The sequence below is a fragment of the Nothoprocta perdicaria genome, unplaced genomic scaffold (genome assembly GCF_003342845.1).
Source record: "Nothoprocta perdicaria isolate Ctin4 unplaced genomic scaffold, notPer1 scaffold_422, whole genome shotgun sequence".
Classification (NCBI taxonomy): Eukaryota; Metazoa; Chordata; class Aves; order Tinamiformes; family Tinamidae; genus Nothoprocta; species Nothoprocta perdicaria.
The window spans coordinates 153,775-172,154 of NW_020455669.1; the positions used below are offsets into that span (position 1 = coordinate 153,775).

Sequence of the window (18,380 nt, forward strand, 5' to 3'; positions counted from 1 at the left end):
AAGGCCAGACTGACAAAGGGATAATAAATGCCTGAGAAAAAAATACTGAGGAAAGGAAGTTCATCTAACACAGCTGCCAAGAATGAGGCAAATGAACATCTGTATTGGATTATAATACTGCAGGAAAGCTAAAATGAGTCTGTGCTAAAAGAACTCTCTGTTAATCTTACTTGTTTTTTCCATTTCTCCTTCATTTATACTTTCTTGGAGCCAAGGAAACATCAGTTTCTTTATTAGCCTCGTACCACTACTACACCAATATGCAAGTATATGTTTGTGAAACTCCACTTTTAAATATGCCAGCATCATAGCTATTAACAACAACAAAACAGAACATGAAACCTCAGGTGTATTCTGAGAAGTCACTATTGTAAACACAGTCCTTAATTAAAAAAATCCCTCTGCTCTGCAGCAGCAGCCACTAAAGCCAGGAATTTAATTATTTTGAGCCCCTTTTCCTGCTGTTCACTTTGAAAGAAAAAGAAGAGAAAATTCTTGAGTAACAGAGCTGAATTTCTATGATCAAAGTATAGTCTTGATTTGTGGAAGCACATCATGTATGTGCACAGCGTTTTCTGTCAATTGCATATCAATCATACCTTATTAGGACTAGAGGAAACAGCCACAAATTGAAGCACCAAAAGTTCCACAGGAACTTAAGAATTTCTTAACAGTGAGGGTGACAGAGCCCTGGAACAGGCTGCCCAGAGAGGTTGTGGGGTCTCCTTCTCCAGAGATCTTTAAAACCCACTTGGATGCAGTCCTGTGCCCCATGGTCTAGGTAATCCTGTGTGTGCAGAGCGGTTGGACTAGATGATCTCTAGAGGTCCCTTCCAATCTTAAGCATTCTATGTTTCTTAATAAACACACTCATTTGCAAATGAAATATAAGATTATTTTCATAACTCTTGCAAGTTCTTGCCAGTGCTTCAAAAATCAAACCAAGATTGTTTTTTTGGTTTGATGGTGGTGTATTGCCACCATAATGATCTCAAAGTAAATCCTTTTGAGGTCCTTATTTATGAGGTCTTGGACTTACATGAGGTCCACTTATTGCCAGAGTGGACACCTCTGATACTGCTATGACTTGCTATTGTAGGTGTAATTGTTTGGTTTACTACTTGCTTCTTTTAGCAATATACAGGAAAAAATAGAATTTGGGCTTTTTTATATAAATATATTCCTGAAAACATCCTTCTTTTTTTTTTTTATTTGATACAAATTTAGAAGCTCAATATATTTTAGAAGGGCAGCCACTTGTCATTGACCACTAAGTATAAGGCTTTAAATTACTGTTTTTTTTTTTTTAAAAAGTTTTCCTTGTATACTGCAAAACTGAAAACTAACTCTTCTCTGTTCTGTTGCTCTCCTTTTTTTTCCCTCTTTGACTTCCTTTCTGCAAAGCATATACTTAGAGGATTTTCTTTTCTTTTTCTTGGTGTTATTATGGACATAGTACGTCAAAGAGGTGGATTTATACATTTGCAGTGGAAGGTCTGAGGTTGGTGGCTGCTCCAACTAAGCAGCACAGATAGAAGAAGCAAATCTGAAGCTCAGAAGAAGGATCTACACATACGCCTCAAAGACAGTAAAATAAAAGTGTAGTCAGCTAGGTTTGCCTGGAAAACAATTTTTAAAATTAGCATTTCTTGAAATATGTTATTATAGACAAGGAATTAGTGTTTGTAGTCTTGAGAAGTTGCTGACAGGGTCAGTATGCCAGCTCTTAACTTATACCACAAAAACAGAGTGGCGTGGTAGGGTCCCACAGAGGCAGGTGTATCTCTTCATCTTGGCTTTCTTAGATGTGTTCTGTTCCTTCAGCACTGCAACACAAGTGGAAATTTAGAGTGTGTTAATATACAAACGACAAAAAGTGAATACTGGATATATATGGTTTTGTTTTATTTTTTTTCCATCTGAAACCTGACTAGGTTTCTAGGAACGTACTGTGTATAAGCACCCAGAAGCACTGTATGCCGAAGTGTTCAGCATTCCCTATATTACCTCCCTCTCCTATGTGCTTTCATTTTGGCTAAACTTTGACTAATTGACAACAATTTGCTACACAGGTTATCCACCTTAGGCAGGATCACAGGAGAAACTTAAAATAAGAGATCAGGAAAATCTTACTCAGTTATCCAAGTCTTTCAAAACTAACATTTGCACTTAGTGAATGTCAGAAATACTGAAAGTGTCTGTCTATTCTTAGCACAATACTCAAAGTTGTTGAGAGTGCATCAGCACTGAGAGCAAAAAGAGTAGGCTCCTAAGGGCTTTCTTCTGTGGAGAGGCTGTGTGGAGGAAGGAGTCTTCTGTTTTGAAAGATGAGAGAACAAGAGATGAGAACAAGAGGCTCTGTAAGAACATGGAGAGGATTGGGACCCAGAAGTAAAACAGCAGAAACAGTGACAGAGAGGCTAAGGGGAGAGGCACTTTGCACCCCAAGAGGGACTAACTGTTCCTCACTCTTCTCCTGGTTTGTGATATCCTGAGATATGACAACAGAATATAAGGTTTGAACAATGTTTAGGTAATCCATAAGACGATATATTAGGCAAGAGTAAAACAGATGCTTCATGAGTGAGCACTGCCAATTTTGTGTCTTGAACAAGGAAGAAAATAGCAGTGCAGGATTTTGCCGCTAAAAGGAATATAAATAGGCATAAAAAGCCAAATATAGGGTTATAAGGTGGTCTTAATTCTGGCTCTAACTCTATGTAATTTTTGAATATTTTTAGAAAGCAAACAATGCATCTTCAGAAGGTGTCTGTAGCGTCAAACTGTAATCTGTAAAATTGATCAAACTGTAAGCAAAGCCTTTGCAGTTTATTTTTAACCAATGAGCAAGTTAAAGCTCATTTTGTCTCAGCAGACCGGACAGTCTCTTTTTTACTGTTTTCTCAGTTAACAAATGTAATTTGGACTATGTAAACTCAAGACAACTAAGAGCATAGGATTGTCAAAAACAGGAATTTCCTACCCCCATAACAATTTTCACAGCTTATGTTGGAATGAGATCCTCCCTCTGCTCCTACTCAAATGAAGGCAACAGAACTGAATTTGTTGTCTGTTGTGAATGTTCATATGCCCTTCTATTCATGCATACTGCTCTGAGCAGCTGCTAGCAGTTACATAGCAAAACAGAAATTGTGGCGAGAAGCAAGGGCTGTAGGATGTGAGATGTTTAGTCAGAAGATATGACTGAAAGGGATCCTTAGACAGCATCTAGTCCAACCGCCTGTACAAGCAGAGTCACCTAGAGCACATTTCTGGATTGTATCCAGACAACTTTTGATTATCTCTAAACATACAGACTTCACAACTTCTCTGGGCATCCTTTTCCAGTGCTCTGATACCCCCCTCAGAATAAAGACATTTTTGCTTATGTTCAAGCAGAACTTCCTACGTTTGAATTTGTGTCTATTGCCTCCCATCCCACTGGACATCCCACTGGACAGCACTGTAAAGATTCTGGCCCTATCATCTTTACAACTTTCCTCCAGATAGTTGCATGTATTGACATGATACCCCTGAATCTCCTCTAGGTAGCTGTCAGGAGTGTAGTCAGCACTCACGGTTGAGGACTAAAGGATCAGGTTCTAGAGGCAGAGCTAGTATATTCCAAGAGTCTAATTAGCAAATTTTAGAGGAGGTTTAGACACTTAAATGACATATCTATTTTTTTTTCCTGAAAATACTTGCTTTAGTTGATGTAATAGAAGATTACTTCTACCTATAAGAATTTCTCCAGCAATGCTGGACCTTCTACACTGGTGTGTCAGGAAGATGTATATTTGATTGGATTATGGAGGGAGAGAGGAAGGTAATTCTTCTAAGTAATAACAACTAAACATAGAACATGTTCATTTTTTTTCTCAGTGATTTGGAGACATTCTATGAAGATCAGCCCTGGAAGCTGCCTGTGGGCTAGTAATGGCCTGAAAACAGGTCCTTGATCACCTGTTTCTTGACAGACCTGGCCAGCTAGGAGTGGAACCCAAATGTTGGTTATCCATCTTGGGTAGTGAGACACCTGCCTAGTGCCTCTGTCTTGTGCCTCTACTCACCATATCCTGCTCCTGAACATGTCTGAAAGTTTCACTCATGCCGTTTCCCTTTTGTGTTCTTGCCGTTTGTTCTCATGCTGCTTTTAGGGAGTGATATCATCCCAAAAATTCACAGCTAGATGTGAGTAGACTTGCACAGATGCCACCTGAACCTGTCCTAGAAACCACCCAATGTTCCATGAAGCTGGAGAGTGACAGAGAGCTGCAGCCAGCGTGTGACTGTCCTGATTCTTCTGTGAATTGCTCATTATTTCTGGTGGCAATGGTTCAGATTTGCCTTCCCTCCAAGAATCTTTGTTACTATACTCTGGCTACTGTTTAGAAGGAAATAAAGTGAAGATACAGGAAAGGAAATAATGTGGTATTTTTTATAAGTAAGTTCATTCTGAGTTGATTGAAAAAATAATCCACAAGGAGGAAAAAAGACATAAATTGTACTGGTAATAAATAAGAACATCATGTTTTTACAAACATGTACTTTTGCTTTATGTGGTTACTAGCTGGATAACAATGAAAAAAAAAACCCTGAAAAATATTTTAAGGTAATAATTTCAGGCAATAAAAACTGGTGCTTACATTCAAAGAGTCAGGCTATTACGTTGGTGACTGCTTTAAAAGTAAAAGCTATTTTTGTCTCTTCAGCAATCTGAAGGAAAAATAGTAAGGATTTTCTTTTACCCTTAAAATTGGCTAGCAGACGTTTTTGAAGATAATTTGAAAAGTCTTTGATTTTTCTGCTTCTGGATATAATTCATTTTCCCAAACATTACAAAATACCTTCTGATTTCAAAACAGGTAAATGACTTCATTTCATGTAAATAATATGACAGCTGCTGAGCTATTGAGGCTACACGAGATTTGGAGAGGGATGGGAGCGTTGTCGAAAAGATGTTTGCTACTCTGCGTTAGCAAGCATGGCTGCTTCCTTACAAAGTCACTTTGGGAATAAAGTTTTATGTTCATCAGAAACACACCTGCAACAGCATGAATGCAATCACATCCAGACTGCTAGCGAATATAATCATCATGTTGAGGTTGTCTGTACTGTGACCCTGCTTGACTGACGTTCCTCCAGTGGCCATAACTGACAGAGAATGAGAGCTGCTGCTTCCATCTCTACTACAGATATCTCAGCTTAATATATAAACCAGTGGGACAGGAAGTTTATCCCTCTCTAGAAGATCATAGTTGCCAGAAGTTTATCTCAAAGCAGTGCACAAAGTAGCCAGTATGGTTACTAGCCTTCGGGCCAGGCTCTATAACCATTTTAAAAAGGAATTGAAAATATTTGATTAAAACTAATTTGCAGGGGGAATTTTGGTGAAACTTAGTTTTCATCCTAGCCCCTTGGGTGGATCCTGTGTGCATGTAGGGGAAAATGGTTCTTCACCTCAGCTGTACATGAAGACAGACAGTGGAACGACAGCATATAATTCTTGGTGGGTTTATTCATAGGAAAGGAATGTTTGACATTTAGTCTGAATGGAGCCTTTCAGTGCAATGCATGTCCTTAATATAACTAAGGCTGATATATTTTTAAATATGCCTTAAAAATATGTACTCTGCTAATGATAAATTCATTTAATATAGCAATAGGATCAATGTTGACATGTGTTTGAGTTTAAATTATAGGCAAAGCATCAGTCTCTGCTTGCTTCCAGTGTCTCACAGGCTCTATTGTACAACTTCAATTGCTTGTTCAACTGCTAAACACAGACCATTTTGCATCCTGCCTTTGTGTCTAGACTGTAATGTCTATACCACTACTGTAAACCTGAGGAAGAGTTCAGCCATTTGTGATCCTGTTACAAACTGTTAAAGAATTGGTTAACAGTTCTAGTGTCCTGTTTTAGGACACAAATTTAGGATTTGATAGATCATACTGACCCTCATGTGGGCATTCAGAAGAACTGAAACATTTTAATTCTTAGTGTACACCAGTCAAACTATTAGCCTTTAGCACTGTGAGACACACTTTGATAGTGTGTTCGGCAGATGCTTGTTTGTAGCAGAAGCATGACAGATGCAGGAATTTTGGATTCTACTTGAAGTTTTGGCTGGAGGAGGGGAAGGAAAAATAAAAGTATTTTAGCAGATGATGCATGCTCTCCTGCTTTCCCACTAAGAATGACTTTTTTTGCCACATCCTTTTCAGATATTCTTCTATCTATATCTGTAGTCCAGTTCTCCCTGGCTCCTTCATTTCCCTTCCACAGCCTTCTCATTTCAGGCAGTGTTTTCACCTGATTGATTTAGGGTTTGTAGAAGAGAAATAGGTATCTCTCTCTCCCCAAGTCTAAATATTTATCCTACTTTTCCTTGCCTCTTGGTCCCATTTTCAAATTGGAAAGTAGGATAAGTCCCAGTTCCTGCCTTGCCTGTCCTTCCTCTGCTTTCTGTCTTTTAGTCTTGCTCTTCTTACTTTTGTCCTCTTCTCCAAAGCTTAACCCAGTTAATCTTATTAATTAATTAATCTTATTCTCTCTTTTGTACCTCTTTCAATGTGATATTCACCCAACCTCTGCACTAGTCTGGTTCTCCTGATAGCCATGTCTGTGCCCAGCAGACCTTGTCTCTTCCCTTCCAAAATCCATCTGATGGCTTTCCATCACGAACTTCAGTTTCAATGAAGTGACTCAGATTCAATCAACTGATTGCTCTTTGCTTCCTTTGCCAGCCAGCCCCAGCCATGTGGTTTCCATTTTTTTTTCCAGTGCTTTTTATAATACTGAGAGGGAAGTATAGAGGAGGCAGAAACATTCAAATTACATGAAATGAAACACCAGACAGATAGGAAATGCCAAAATACTTGGCCCCTGTGACCTTAATTTATATCTTCCTGTAGGGTATAGTACAGACCTAACTTTAATTACCTTAGTAAATGTACCCTCTTATTCCTTTATAAGGATGCATTGAAACAGCATTTATACATTTCTTTAAAGCTTTTTGAAAGGTTCCTTATTTAGGGGAAGAAGAGCAGAAAATGCAGAGTCATGAAACATATCTTATAATCATGAAAGTATATTATCAACACACCACGAAAGTAGTTGTTTAGCAGCAGCTATCCAATAATATTCAAAATCAAAGGGGTAAGACCAAGTCTGATGACACTATGATTTTTTTTTAATAAAGACAGACTGTAAAGAATTGCAAAGGAATCCTTCAAGAGTAAATGAGTGGCAGATAAAGTGATAATGGAAATTCAATTTTACCATTTATCATAAATGTATTTATACATTGAGAGAGGGAGGAGAAATCTATGGGAGAAAGGAGAAACTATAAGAGAAAACTATGTATAAAAGTGCCACTCAAGAGCAAGTCATTGGACTTATTAGTATTCCATGAAGACATCATTTCATTTGTGGTCAAGAAAGTGCATCAATTGTTATCAGGAAAAATATAGGGAACATTGTTATGTCACTATATAATCTTGGAATTATTTGCCCCATGCTTGGTTATGGTTCTCCCTTCTCAAAGAAAAGATGTATTAGAACAGAAGAAGCTCAAGAGAAAAGCTAGTAAGATGACTGAATACGTGCAATGGTTGCAATACAAGAAACAACTAAGTTAAAAAAAGTGAAAGGGATTTGTAAAAACAAAGAGAGCATTGAGAAATCATAATTGAGCGGTAGAACTCCTTGCTGCAGGATACTGCCAGTATCAAACATTTATGCATGCTCAAGAGAAGTCTGGGCAACTTTTTTGTGTTGCAGGTCAGGAGAAAAACACTGTTTAATACAGATCACCCAAAACAGAAGAGCAACCAGCTGTACTAACTCAGTGAATGAGTAAGAACTGCAATAGCAGCAATGTATGCTGCTTTTTCAAATGTTACGGAAAGCAATCAGTTGACAGAGCTGAGGAGAGCAAACAAATCTGCTCCCTGGAAAATGGATATTTTTAACTAGCAGGAAAACTCAAAGCTGAGATGAAGACAGCTGGACAGTACTGAAGGAAAGCACTTATGTCCTTTTACAAATGACTCCTGCTGTGTTTAAAACAGACGAGGCGCAGCAAGGTTAAAACTGAGTGGATGTGTACAAATGTCACTGCCCTTGTGGGGAGCAAGCTACAGTTAGCAGACATAGAGAGATTGTTAATACTCTACTCTCTGAGTATTAACAATGCAAATGAACACTAGAAATTCAAGACATCTCATGGCACTATGCAGAAGTGGGGCTAATAAACTGTTTATATTTAAAGACTTCTCCACTGCCATCCATTTAAGTCTAATGGAATGCAGAGGTCAAGAATATGCTTTGCTTTGCTCTGCTCTATCCAAATGCTCTAAAAATATTAAAGATTGGCCAGCTATCCACCTTAAAATATCCACTAGAAATTAATGACTTTCTCAATAGCATTTCATATAGTTCATGTGAATGAGTGATGTAGTTACTATGGGGAAAGGAGATGTTATTTCCTTTTGTTACTTCCTTTTATCTAGAGGTTTTCTAAAGTCAGAGGAAAAACTTGTCCAATTATAAACAGTAGAAGTGTTAAAAATGTTTGTCAGGACTAATAATGGCTTTTTCTAGGTATTGCTATTACTAAAGGCTATCTGAAAGAACTGGAAAATTGAACCTGGCTTATAAATATGTGTATTTTACAAGTTCTTTGAAAGGACAATGTCTTCCTCCTGGCATAACAGATATCCAGTGTCCTAGATAAAGGCATAAAATAAATAATTATGGTACCTGGTTTGTTTAAACATTGCAAACACTCTTCCTAACAAGTCTTACTGCTTGCAGGCAATTAAAGTAAAGAAAGTCTAGGAAGAGAGAAAAGAAAGAGCTCTATATGGGGAAGGTGAATTAAGAAGCATTTTTTTCAGTCCTCATGTAGTGGGATGAGTGGGACTCTGGGTACCCATTAAGAAAAAGAAAAGAAAGAAAAAAAAAAGAAGTTAATCCCCAAACTCAAACATTTTAGCGATTGTAGAATGAAGTTCTTAGTTCTTCTGACTACTAGGATTTTTCCTTTCATTACTGTCTTGGTACCCTTGCATTCCAAGTAACTCCATTTATTTATGTATTTACATTTATTTATTTACATTTTTTTTTAATATCCTTGAGCCAGGTTCAGCACCTTCCAGCCAAACACATCAGGAAACTATTGGTCCTTTTCTACATGCCATGTCTTCCAAGCTTGGCAAATCCATATTTAGGCTCCCTCTGCTTCACTGAAAAGTGTTTTCTTTTGTTTGTTTTATGATTAAAATTTTCTGTTCAATCTCAAGGTTATTCTTTCAGAAATTTTTGCTTGAGCAGGAATTGGCTATTAGGAACTACATGTTTTTTGAGCAAAAAAAAGACTTTTCATGAAGTTAGGAAGGAGGTGTAAACACTTTGAATGGAAACTATCAGAAATGGTTAGGTACAAGATCTCTATAGCAGACACATGTATGTATAGTTACCAAGTCAGATACATACTCTTAAGTTACATTAGGGTTATAAATCTTTCTAGAGAGTTTCCTACTTACATATAAACTTAGGAAATTTGTCATAAAAAGGATATGTTTAGAAACATCTCCATAGGTAACAAAAGAACTATAAGTTAATACCTTCTGTATGTTGCTGTCACTGCCTTATCCCACTTACGTCCTAAAACCTTATTCATGTTAAAGTCTAGTTAAAATGACTAGAGATATGTCCCATTCCATACAAAAATGCATAATACTGGCTCTATGATGCTGAACGAGAGGACACTGGAGTTATGTTCTACTGCAGGAGTGACTGGAGATGATGAGTGGGAAGTGGGGAGCAGGGGGAGACAGGGAAGCTGAACTGAGATGCATCAGGGTGCCAAAATTTGGGCAAGACACGGAAATGACAGCGCTGGGCTGATGTGTGGCAGCAAGGGGTGTCCCTCGACATGTACAGGAGGAAGTTCTGTGCAGTGGTCTGACAGGCGAGTCTCTGCGGGGTCGGGTTTCAGCGCTGGAGCAGGGAAGTGCAGCGAGTGAGTCACGGAAAGGAAAGGGAGCCTGAGAGCTGCCTTTGTTCCACTTGTGTCCCGGCGCTGGAGGAGAAACAGCAGGCTCCAGTTTTTACTAACTTCTGCCTTTCATAAACATATAACTCATGTTCACTGAACTTCTTCCCCACTCAAAGTCTTTCCACTGACTTTCAAAAAAATGCTCTCGTGGTAAGAACTCTCACTTTGGTATTTTCTCCTTCTTTTTCCTCCCTCCTTTTGCTTCTGCATTACATTCTTCGGTCTCATTCTTTTTTCTTTCCTTCTTTCCCTTCCCTGTGTTTCGGTACACCTGCTCCAGGCATGCCTGGTGGACCTGGGACTTGCTACTACTGCTCTTAGGCTTGTCAAGCCATGCTGGTTCAGCGGCTCAGATCATAGAAGGTAAGACTTCTCCAAATTACTTTGATAAAATTAGAGTAAGAGTTCATTTAAAAATAAGATTTCCTAATATGGAAAGACACTATGCATTTTAGCTCTTCATTGCCTCTGCTGTTTGCTGTTGATCGTTTCATTTAGGCAAGTTGCTGCAAGTTAAAAGCTTAAATTGCTATTCATTCTGCAAAGAAAAAGGAAGGGAATATGTTGGTCCCCAGATGTAAGGCAGATCTGCATGTCTGCTCTCTCAGTGTTGCTTCCGAGCAGAGCAATCAACATAAAGCACTTCACAGAAAGGGAAACCCCTGATTGCTCTGGGAGGTATAAATTCAGAGGGAGGTGGCAAAAAGCATTTCACAAAAAAAGCCTGTCTTGTTGGCGGTATCAGGAATGTGCCATGTGTCATGGGCCAGGTTAAAAAAAGAGATGTGATCCTTTCTCTGTGTGCAGAGGTTTCTCCTGAAAAGCATCTGAGCAAGCTGTCATTTTCAGATCTCTTTAAAATTAAATGTCTGGCTTTATGAGTATAGACTTTATGGTTTTCGGTGAGAGGTCTTTCAGTAATTGCTGAACATATGCTCTTGTAACAAAGTCAAATCTCTCTATCTCTGGAAGGCATAGCCTTGAATTTCATGTAAAAGATGCAACACTGATTTAAAAGTTTACATGCAATTTTGAGAAAAAAATGAAAATGCTTCAAATACTAGTTTTCCTGTATGGCAATTATACTGATGTTAGAAAGAGTTTATCACTACCACGGACAAAATCAGACTGTGATTTGTTATGTAAAATGACACCTGGACGACTACACCTGGACAAGTGATAGGAGCATTAGAAATGTATTCAAGGGGAAAATAGATATTGAATATGAAGACTTCAACATTACCCAGACATTTTTCCCCTTTCAGCTAACACTGGCACAGAACAGAGTGCAAATCTAATAGTCAAAGCCAAAGCTCTGACTAATTATTTCAGCAGGAGAAAAAAACACGGGTTAGCAATTTCTAATAAAAGCTGAAATTACAGATGACAAATAGGTATTACTGAACCACAGTTAATTAATTAAAGAAGAAAATGGAAACAGAAGGCAATATATAGCATATACCATGAAGATGCATTTGTTGCGCCAGGTAAAAAATGAGTTTTGTTAAAGTCTGGGATTTTTTTGAGTTTTGAGTTTGAGTTTTTGAGTTTTTGAGAAAGAAGGAAATATTATGTGAATGAAGAGTGTCAGAAATACAACACACTGCATACAAAATGAAGATGCATTTGTTTTTTCAGGTGAAAACATTTTTTTCCAGCTGATGAATGATATGGACTGAATAGTAAAACTAAATGTTTGGCATGTGAAAATTAATAAGCATCATTTTTTCAACTGCTGTAGGCACAGGGATAAACAAAACAAATATTGATTTGCCACCCATATTCTTTTTGATGAGTCTATGCCAGTTTCTATTACCTGGAGCCTGGGTACCTTAAATAGGCTGAAAGTCATCTCAGAAGTTAGCAGTGGGAAAAATAATCTCTCCCTTCAATACAGGACAGCTTCTTCCTATGTAGCATCTTGTTAATGCTGGCATGACTCCTAACCTCAGTGCTATTACATGTGGGATTCTGCAGGTCTCCTTGGGTTGCTGGAGGTTTGGAGGCTGTTCTGGGAAAGTGTTACTGCATGTTTGTCCTGGCCTGATATCCTTCCCTAGGCATTTGCAGCTGCCACCATCAGAGGCAGAAGCCTGACAGGGTCTTAGATCTGAGCAGGTATAACGATTTTTCTCTCAATGAGAAAATCCTTGTTTCAGAATGTTTGCTAGAATTTTGTTAGTCCAGTTTTTAACTGCCTCATAGAATAGGGATCTCATGCTTTCTATTCCTCAACACAAGGCTGTAGTATAAGCAATATTTTCCTGATGCTTCATCTAAATGTTTCCTTTCCCTGAAATCATACAATGAAGGGTTGAATGCTAGGAATAGGAATAATAATCCTTTTTTTCTGGTACTGAAGATATATGAAGTATATAATACTTCTTGCAACATCTGGATAGTGATGATGCATATACTTCAAATCTTGCAGTCCAGCCACTGCACAAATGAGCTCTGTTTTTTCCCTACCCTTATAGTAATAGAAGGCACAGAAATAAATTAGATATTTAAGATGAGGCTTCATGTTTGGAAACACAGGGAGGTTAATTGAATGCCTGGTCTTCAGGCCTTTCGCTGTTAGACTCATTCCTGATCCAAAGTCTCTTTGTCTCCTTTAAGGCAAGTTCTTTCCAGGATTCTACAACCCACTGAACATTACTGTGCTCTTTCTGTGCTTGACCTCCCCTCTCTCCCCATAAGCATCTGTAGCAGAAAGCCACACACAAGTCCTGGGTTAAGAAACATTTTGCAAGCTGATTCGTTCAGCCTTATTTCTTAGTAACAAATTATACACGTTCTGCTTGTAAATACATGTCCTCTAGACTCTTTATTAAGAATTTTACTCAAAGAACAGAAGGAAAAAAGGAAATCTTCACACCTTAAAATTACCTTGTACAATAAAGTGTTTAAACTCTATTTTATATTGCATATTTTTGCAGCATATCTTTTTCCTTATTCTGCTGCCCTTACTGAAGTGGATAGTTATTTATAAATCTAAGGTCCACTCTATTTAAGAGGAAGTGGGAATTAATGAAAGTGTTTTTGATGAATGGTGTAAGTCCCTTATGCCATACAGCCAGGGTATATGCAAGAGAAAAAAAGGAGCTTGAGAAGTTCTGGAGCTGGTTAAATGATGTCAGAAGTAACCTCCTGGCTTAAATTATTACTACCTAGCAAGGACTAACAAAGGAATAACTTATTTTCTACTAACCTGAAGGCAAAGCAATAGCAGACATTTTTAGAGAAAAGTTTGTTGCTTGTATCTTGGCCTCCACCTGTCAGATAATCTCTTCAATGAGGTCCAGTGGTTCTAATACTTCTCTTGCTTTTGGAGGGCTACAGTTTTGCCATGTCTTCGTGAGAAATCAACAAGACTAAAAATTTTTGATCAATTTCCTATTGAGCAAAGGCTTTTAACCAAGCCTTCTTCTTCTTAAGAAAATTAAATACTTCTTGACCAACTCCTATAAGTGAAGAGAGGAAAGAAATTGAAAAAAGTGCAAGACAAAAAAGTCCAGTTGGCACTTTTTGACATTGTTTGACAGTTTTGGATGTTTTATTTTAGATATTTATTCTTTTTTTATTATATTGAGATTTTTGTTTCAGTAGAAGTGGTACAGTAATTTGTAAGTTCCAGTACATCTAATTGTTGCTTGCATTTTAAAATAAGACAGACCATAAAAGAGAATATTTAGGACCTTATATTTAAAATCAGGAGTGACTTACTTCACAATGCCAACTGAAAAACCTTAATTCAAATGACATCTGTTTTGTTAATTTTTTTTTTATATCAGCTATATGATTAGTAGATCAAGCTGTATGTTGTGTTAGAATATAAACAAAATTGAAACTTTCTGATGGCTAACTTTAAAATAATGTTCCATTTCCTGAAAATTTGAGGGTTTTGGTCATTGTATCATCACAGCTCTTAAAAATATCTGCAGTTTTGGAGTGAAAATGAGCAGGAGCTTTGGCATATTAACAATTCCTGTGAGTTGGAATTCTGAATTTTGACTGGCTTTGAAGGAAAGATTTTTGTCTCTTTCACTACAGCTAGCATGTGTACAAATTGACAAGGAGTAAAATGTTTCCCACCTTTCCTTTCTCTTCCTTCAAATATAGTGTTTTTGAAAATACAGAGGGATTTTGAGTTTTTTCTCACATTCATGAAAATTTTGCAAATGTAATATCCTCTTCTGCTTTAGCTTGTGAGTTTTTTTAAAGATATGTTGGTGTCTTAATAACTTATCTCACCATGTCTTCTTTGTTCAAATGTCAATTAGGCATATATTTATCTGCCCATAAAAAATCAGTCTGTTTTATTCTATTTTATATTAACTTTGAGGGCAAATACTTGGTCTTTTGGAACCCCTGAAAATGTGTCCTGATTGACTTTGATTACCATGGCTGCTTTCAGTCCTTCAAGCCATTTGCTCTAGCCTTTTGAATGAACTGTATTTAATCTTACAGGTGACAGACTATCTAGGCAGTTATTACTGTTACTGGGTTCTTGGCACTCAAATCCAATGCTTTTTTTTTTTTTTTTTTTTTTTTTGAAACTTAACTAGAAAATGAATTGCTTAAATGTATGTGGTTCTGCAGTTTGTATTATGTTTATGCTCTCTGAAAATGTTTCACAAGTTTCTTATTTACATCTGGGTTTCATTATTAGCCAAGCTGAACAGCACTTTCTTGCCCTAAATAACATGGTCAGCAGTAGTTTACAGAAAGTAAATATTTGTCTCTCTCCTTGGCTCTCTGAACGTGGCTGTCATTAGGCAGTTGGCATAAAACTTGCACTCCTGACCCATTGATTTTAAGGAAGGTATTCTGAGTTATTGCCTGTCAGTGGTTTTTGATCAGCTTTTGTAATACCAACAGGTAACTGGGCTGGACTCCCTTTCAGCATGAATCAACACGATGAGTGTAAATAGATATCTAAATACATTTAAAAACTTGTTTCTATCTAGTAGTTATTCTATATGTTTTGCATATTTAATTTGCACAATCACATTGGCATGATTGGTGATGGGAATGGTCCATTTTATTATTTGCTAAGGAGCACAATTAGAGTAATGCTTATCTGCATGGAGCTCAGTAATTCACAAAGATAACTTAGATGCCATTATATCCTGTTGTTCAAGACTGAACATTTGGATATCATCGAACTTCGCCGGATTTAAATTGGACAAGCCATTATGTATCTTCCAGAGGCATTTTCAAGCTGTTACCAGCTGTTGTGCATGCTGTTAGTGCAGAGCTGTGCCTGATTTCACAGTTGTTAAAATGCATTTCTATACAAAATACAGCTAATTTGCTGTAGAAAATCAGTTGGCACCATATGTATGTATAACTGAAGTTGTTGATGACACCTGTAGAAGAAACAGGAATTAGTAAATTCACACTTCTGCCCACTTTTCTAAATGGATTAGTTTTAACTGCAGTACCCTTTAAACACTAATCCTACAGGACATTACAGAACAAGTTTGTTGAACTACTCTGTCAGGCTGCAGAAGATCCTTTTGGCCTTTCCTGAGGCCTTTGAAGGGGAAACTACTTGGGGTGGATATAGTGGCAGTCTTTATTTCCTCTCTCAAGGCTTCCTGGTAACACTGGATGCTTACAGTAAGCAGTTGTTTCCATGGTCTAAGTAGAAATTATCAGTTCAATATAGCATGCATGTACACTGAAATGTGTTTGAACGACCTACTATGAAAGGCTATATAGAAATACTTCCTTTCTATATTCTTCTAGTTGTTGAGTCCTAGCATGGATTCAAACGCAGATTTCAGCTGCAAAGTGCCCTTTCAATAATGGAACATGAGAAAGGGAAGGTCTGAGCCCCTTTTAGTGTCCTTGGTAGACAAGATTTTGGTTCAGGCCCCTTGCAAGTCTACTAGACTCCCATCAGATAATCATTAATGTAGCCTGAAACGGACTTCAGCTTAACCCTAAAACATAGATCTCTTTGGAAAGCTTGGTCCTCTCTGAGCTATAGATCTATCTATATATAGATCTTTATTACAGCTGCATATTTTATCCTTGAAATCCGAGATCTCATTTAATGTTTGACTCAAACAGATATACCTCTAGCCTCACTGGCACCAACCATGAGCTTCAGTGTCAGAAAGCATGCAGTGCCTTCCTAGTATTAGTCTCCCAGATCTCATCTCTCTTTGTGTAATGGATCCTTCAAAAAGAGGTCACTAAAAGTACAGAAAAAGATGATAACTTACTGGATTGATCAAGCCCAATGGGAGATGCTGTTTCCTGACAAAAGAATAGGTAAGCCTACAACATCCTGCAGAAAACCAACAAGCAAGCAAAAATTCTGAAAGGCATGAGAGCAGACTTCTAAAACAAGGAGAAAGTAAACTTAAATCAGATAGTTAGAGGTGGGAAGTTAAAGAAGGGATTGTTCGAGATTGTTCAGGTTTTTCTTTCCCCTTCTTTCTCCCACCTGTCCTAGAACAATCAGACTTAATGTCTTTCTTTCCACCGTCATGGGGAAGAGAAGATACACAAGGAAGTCTTCCACCATGAGTTTCCTGAAATGTTCCTGAGTAGTCCAGAGCAGATACCCTGGCAGATGCCCCAGATACCCTGTGGCAATACACATGGATTGCACTGTCAGACATACTGAAATGGAGCAGTAGTAAGGGTCAGCTCTTCAGAGATGCCAGGAGGCAGGCAATGTCACTACGTTTTCACCTGAAGCTGAAGGTTAGGGCAGTATTACAAAGCTGGTTGAGAAGGGCTGAAATCTTCACTGATCTACGGCATAGATCTACAGTCCTTGGGTGTTCTCTCCTGCTCTTTATACAGTCATTTAATTTTGCTTTTCATGCATCATAGCACACTTTAAGTTGAATGTCAATGTTTTTGGCAGAATTCACAGAACAAACTTTATTTTGGAGCTTTCCCAGCCACATTTGGGAGTGTGAGGAAAACAGGGGAGAATCCTGATCTGGGATATTCATGAGATGGCATCGGGGGAGGAAGTGGGGTGTTTTTTTTAATTCCAACTACCCAATAGGCTTGGGTCTGAATCTCTTTTGTGGTAGAAGGCAAGCTGACACAAGATTGAAAAGATACATAAATGTTCCAGAGACTTGCCAGCAGAGAGTTTAAAGCTGTATACTCTTTTCTACTATCCCTGTATGTGCTCCAAGAGATAAATATGCAAGGGAGCCTGAGTTCCAAATACTTGTGTTTCTTTCCTGTTAAAACAATTCTTTTATTCTTCATTATTGACTGCCGTGTTTATGCATGGGATATTCAAGGAGTTCCAAAGAAATTATTCATATTTGTTTCTTATCCTAACATGTTAATTTCCAAATCAAATAATCTCTCTGAGAGCAGTTTGTCCTTTTCACTGTGCTTTCCTCTCCTTTTATTTTGTGATTTGGTAGAGCACTGTTTTGGTTTTTTATTGTTTGCTTTTGTTTTTTTTTTGTGGTGGGTGGGTAGCGGTTTATCACATTTCACCAAACCCATACAGGAGCTTAGCAAATCCAAAGAGCACCTTGGTCAGAGAGAGAGTGTATTGTGTAATGTATTTGATGAGATCTAGCTGCCTTATTTCAAACCCACATAACTAGTGTGGGTTTTAAAAAAAAATGTAATGAGTAATTTGGACTATGGTGGATTCTATCCAACCAAATCACCTTCCTTTGGTATGTTTGATTTCTCATTAGTGAAATGTAGCATTTGCTGTATGCACCAGGCATACTTATTAGTGTACAAATGGTGCACTGAGTTGTGTCATACTCTTACAGCATCCATAGAGAGCACATTCCATCTAAAAATTTTGTTCTCTTCTGCCTGTAGTGATGTCTTCTGAGCTATTATAATGGCTCAAGCATGCACTCTGGGTAGGAGAGAAAGTCTTATCTCAGGTCTCCAAGAATTTCATAGTTCACACTAGAAAAGGGCATTTCCGAGAGTTTTTCTGTCTAGAAAACCTCTGTTACTGGGCATAATTTGTTCATTAAAACGGGAGGTTCTGGATCTAAATCCTTTGTGACTCTATATTTTCTAATTGGAGGGTGAGTTTGTTCTTCTTCCTGGGGAAGAATTTCCAGATGCAGGCTTCAGATTCTTCAGATGTAAAGCTGCTTTTCAAAAAAGAAAAACATTGTTCCAGTTGAACAACAAATGGAACAGGATCCTGCAATGTACTCTTGTGGCAAAGAAGGCCAACAGTATCTGAGACTGCATTAAGTCTTGTCCATAGACTGAGGGGGTGATTCTTCCCTCCTACTCAGCACTTCAGAGGCTGCATCTGGAGTGCTGGGTCTACTTTTGGATTTCTCA

General features: G+C 37.9%; 1 protein-coding gene across 1 annotated transcript in view; it reads left to right on the forward strand.

Annotated features, from left to right (window-relative positions):
• Positions 1 to 10,071: 10,071 nt before the first annotated feature.
• COL15A1 (collagen type XV alpha 1 chain) overlaps positions 10,072 to 18,380 on the forward strand; it is a 115,199-nt gene continuing 106,890 nt past the window's right edge. The window contains exons 1-2 of the mRNA XM_026046158.1: positions 10,072 to 10,214; positions 10,345 to 10,427. Of these exons, the coding sequence (XP_025901943.1) occupies positions 10,204 to 10,214; positions 10,345 to 10,427 (94 nt within the window). The 5' untranslated portion in view covers positions 10,072 to 10,203. The remainder of the gene's footprint in view (positions 10,215 to 10,344; positions 10,428 to 18,380) is intronic.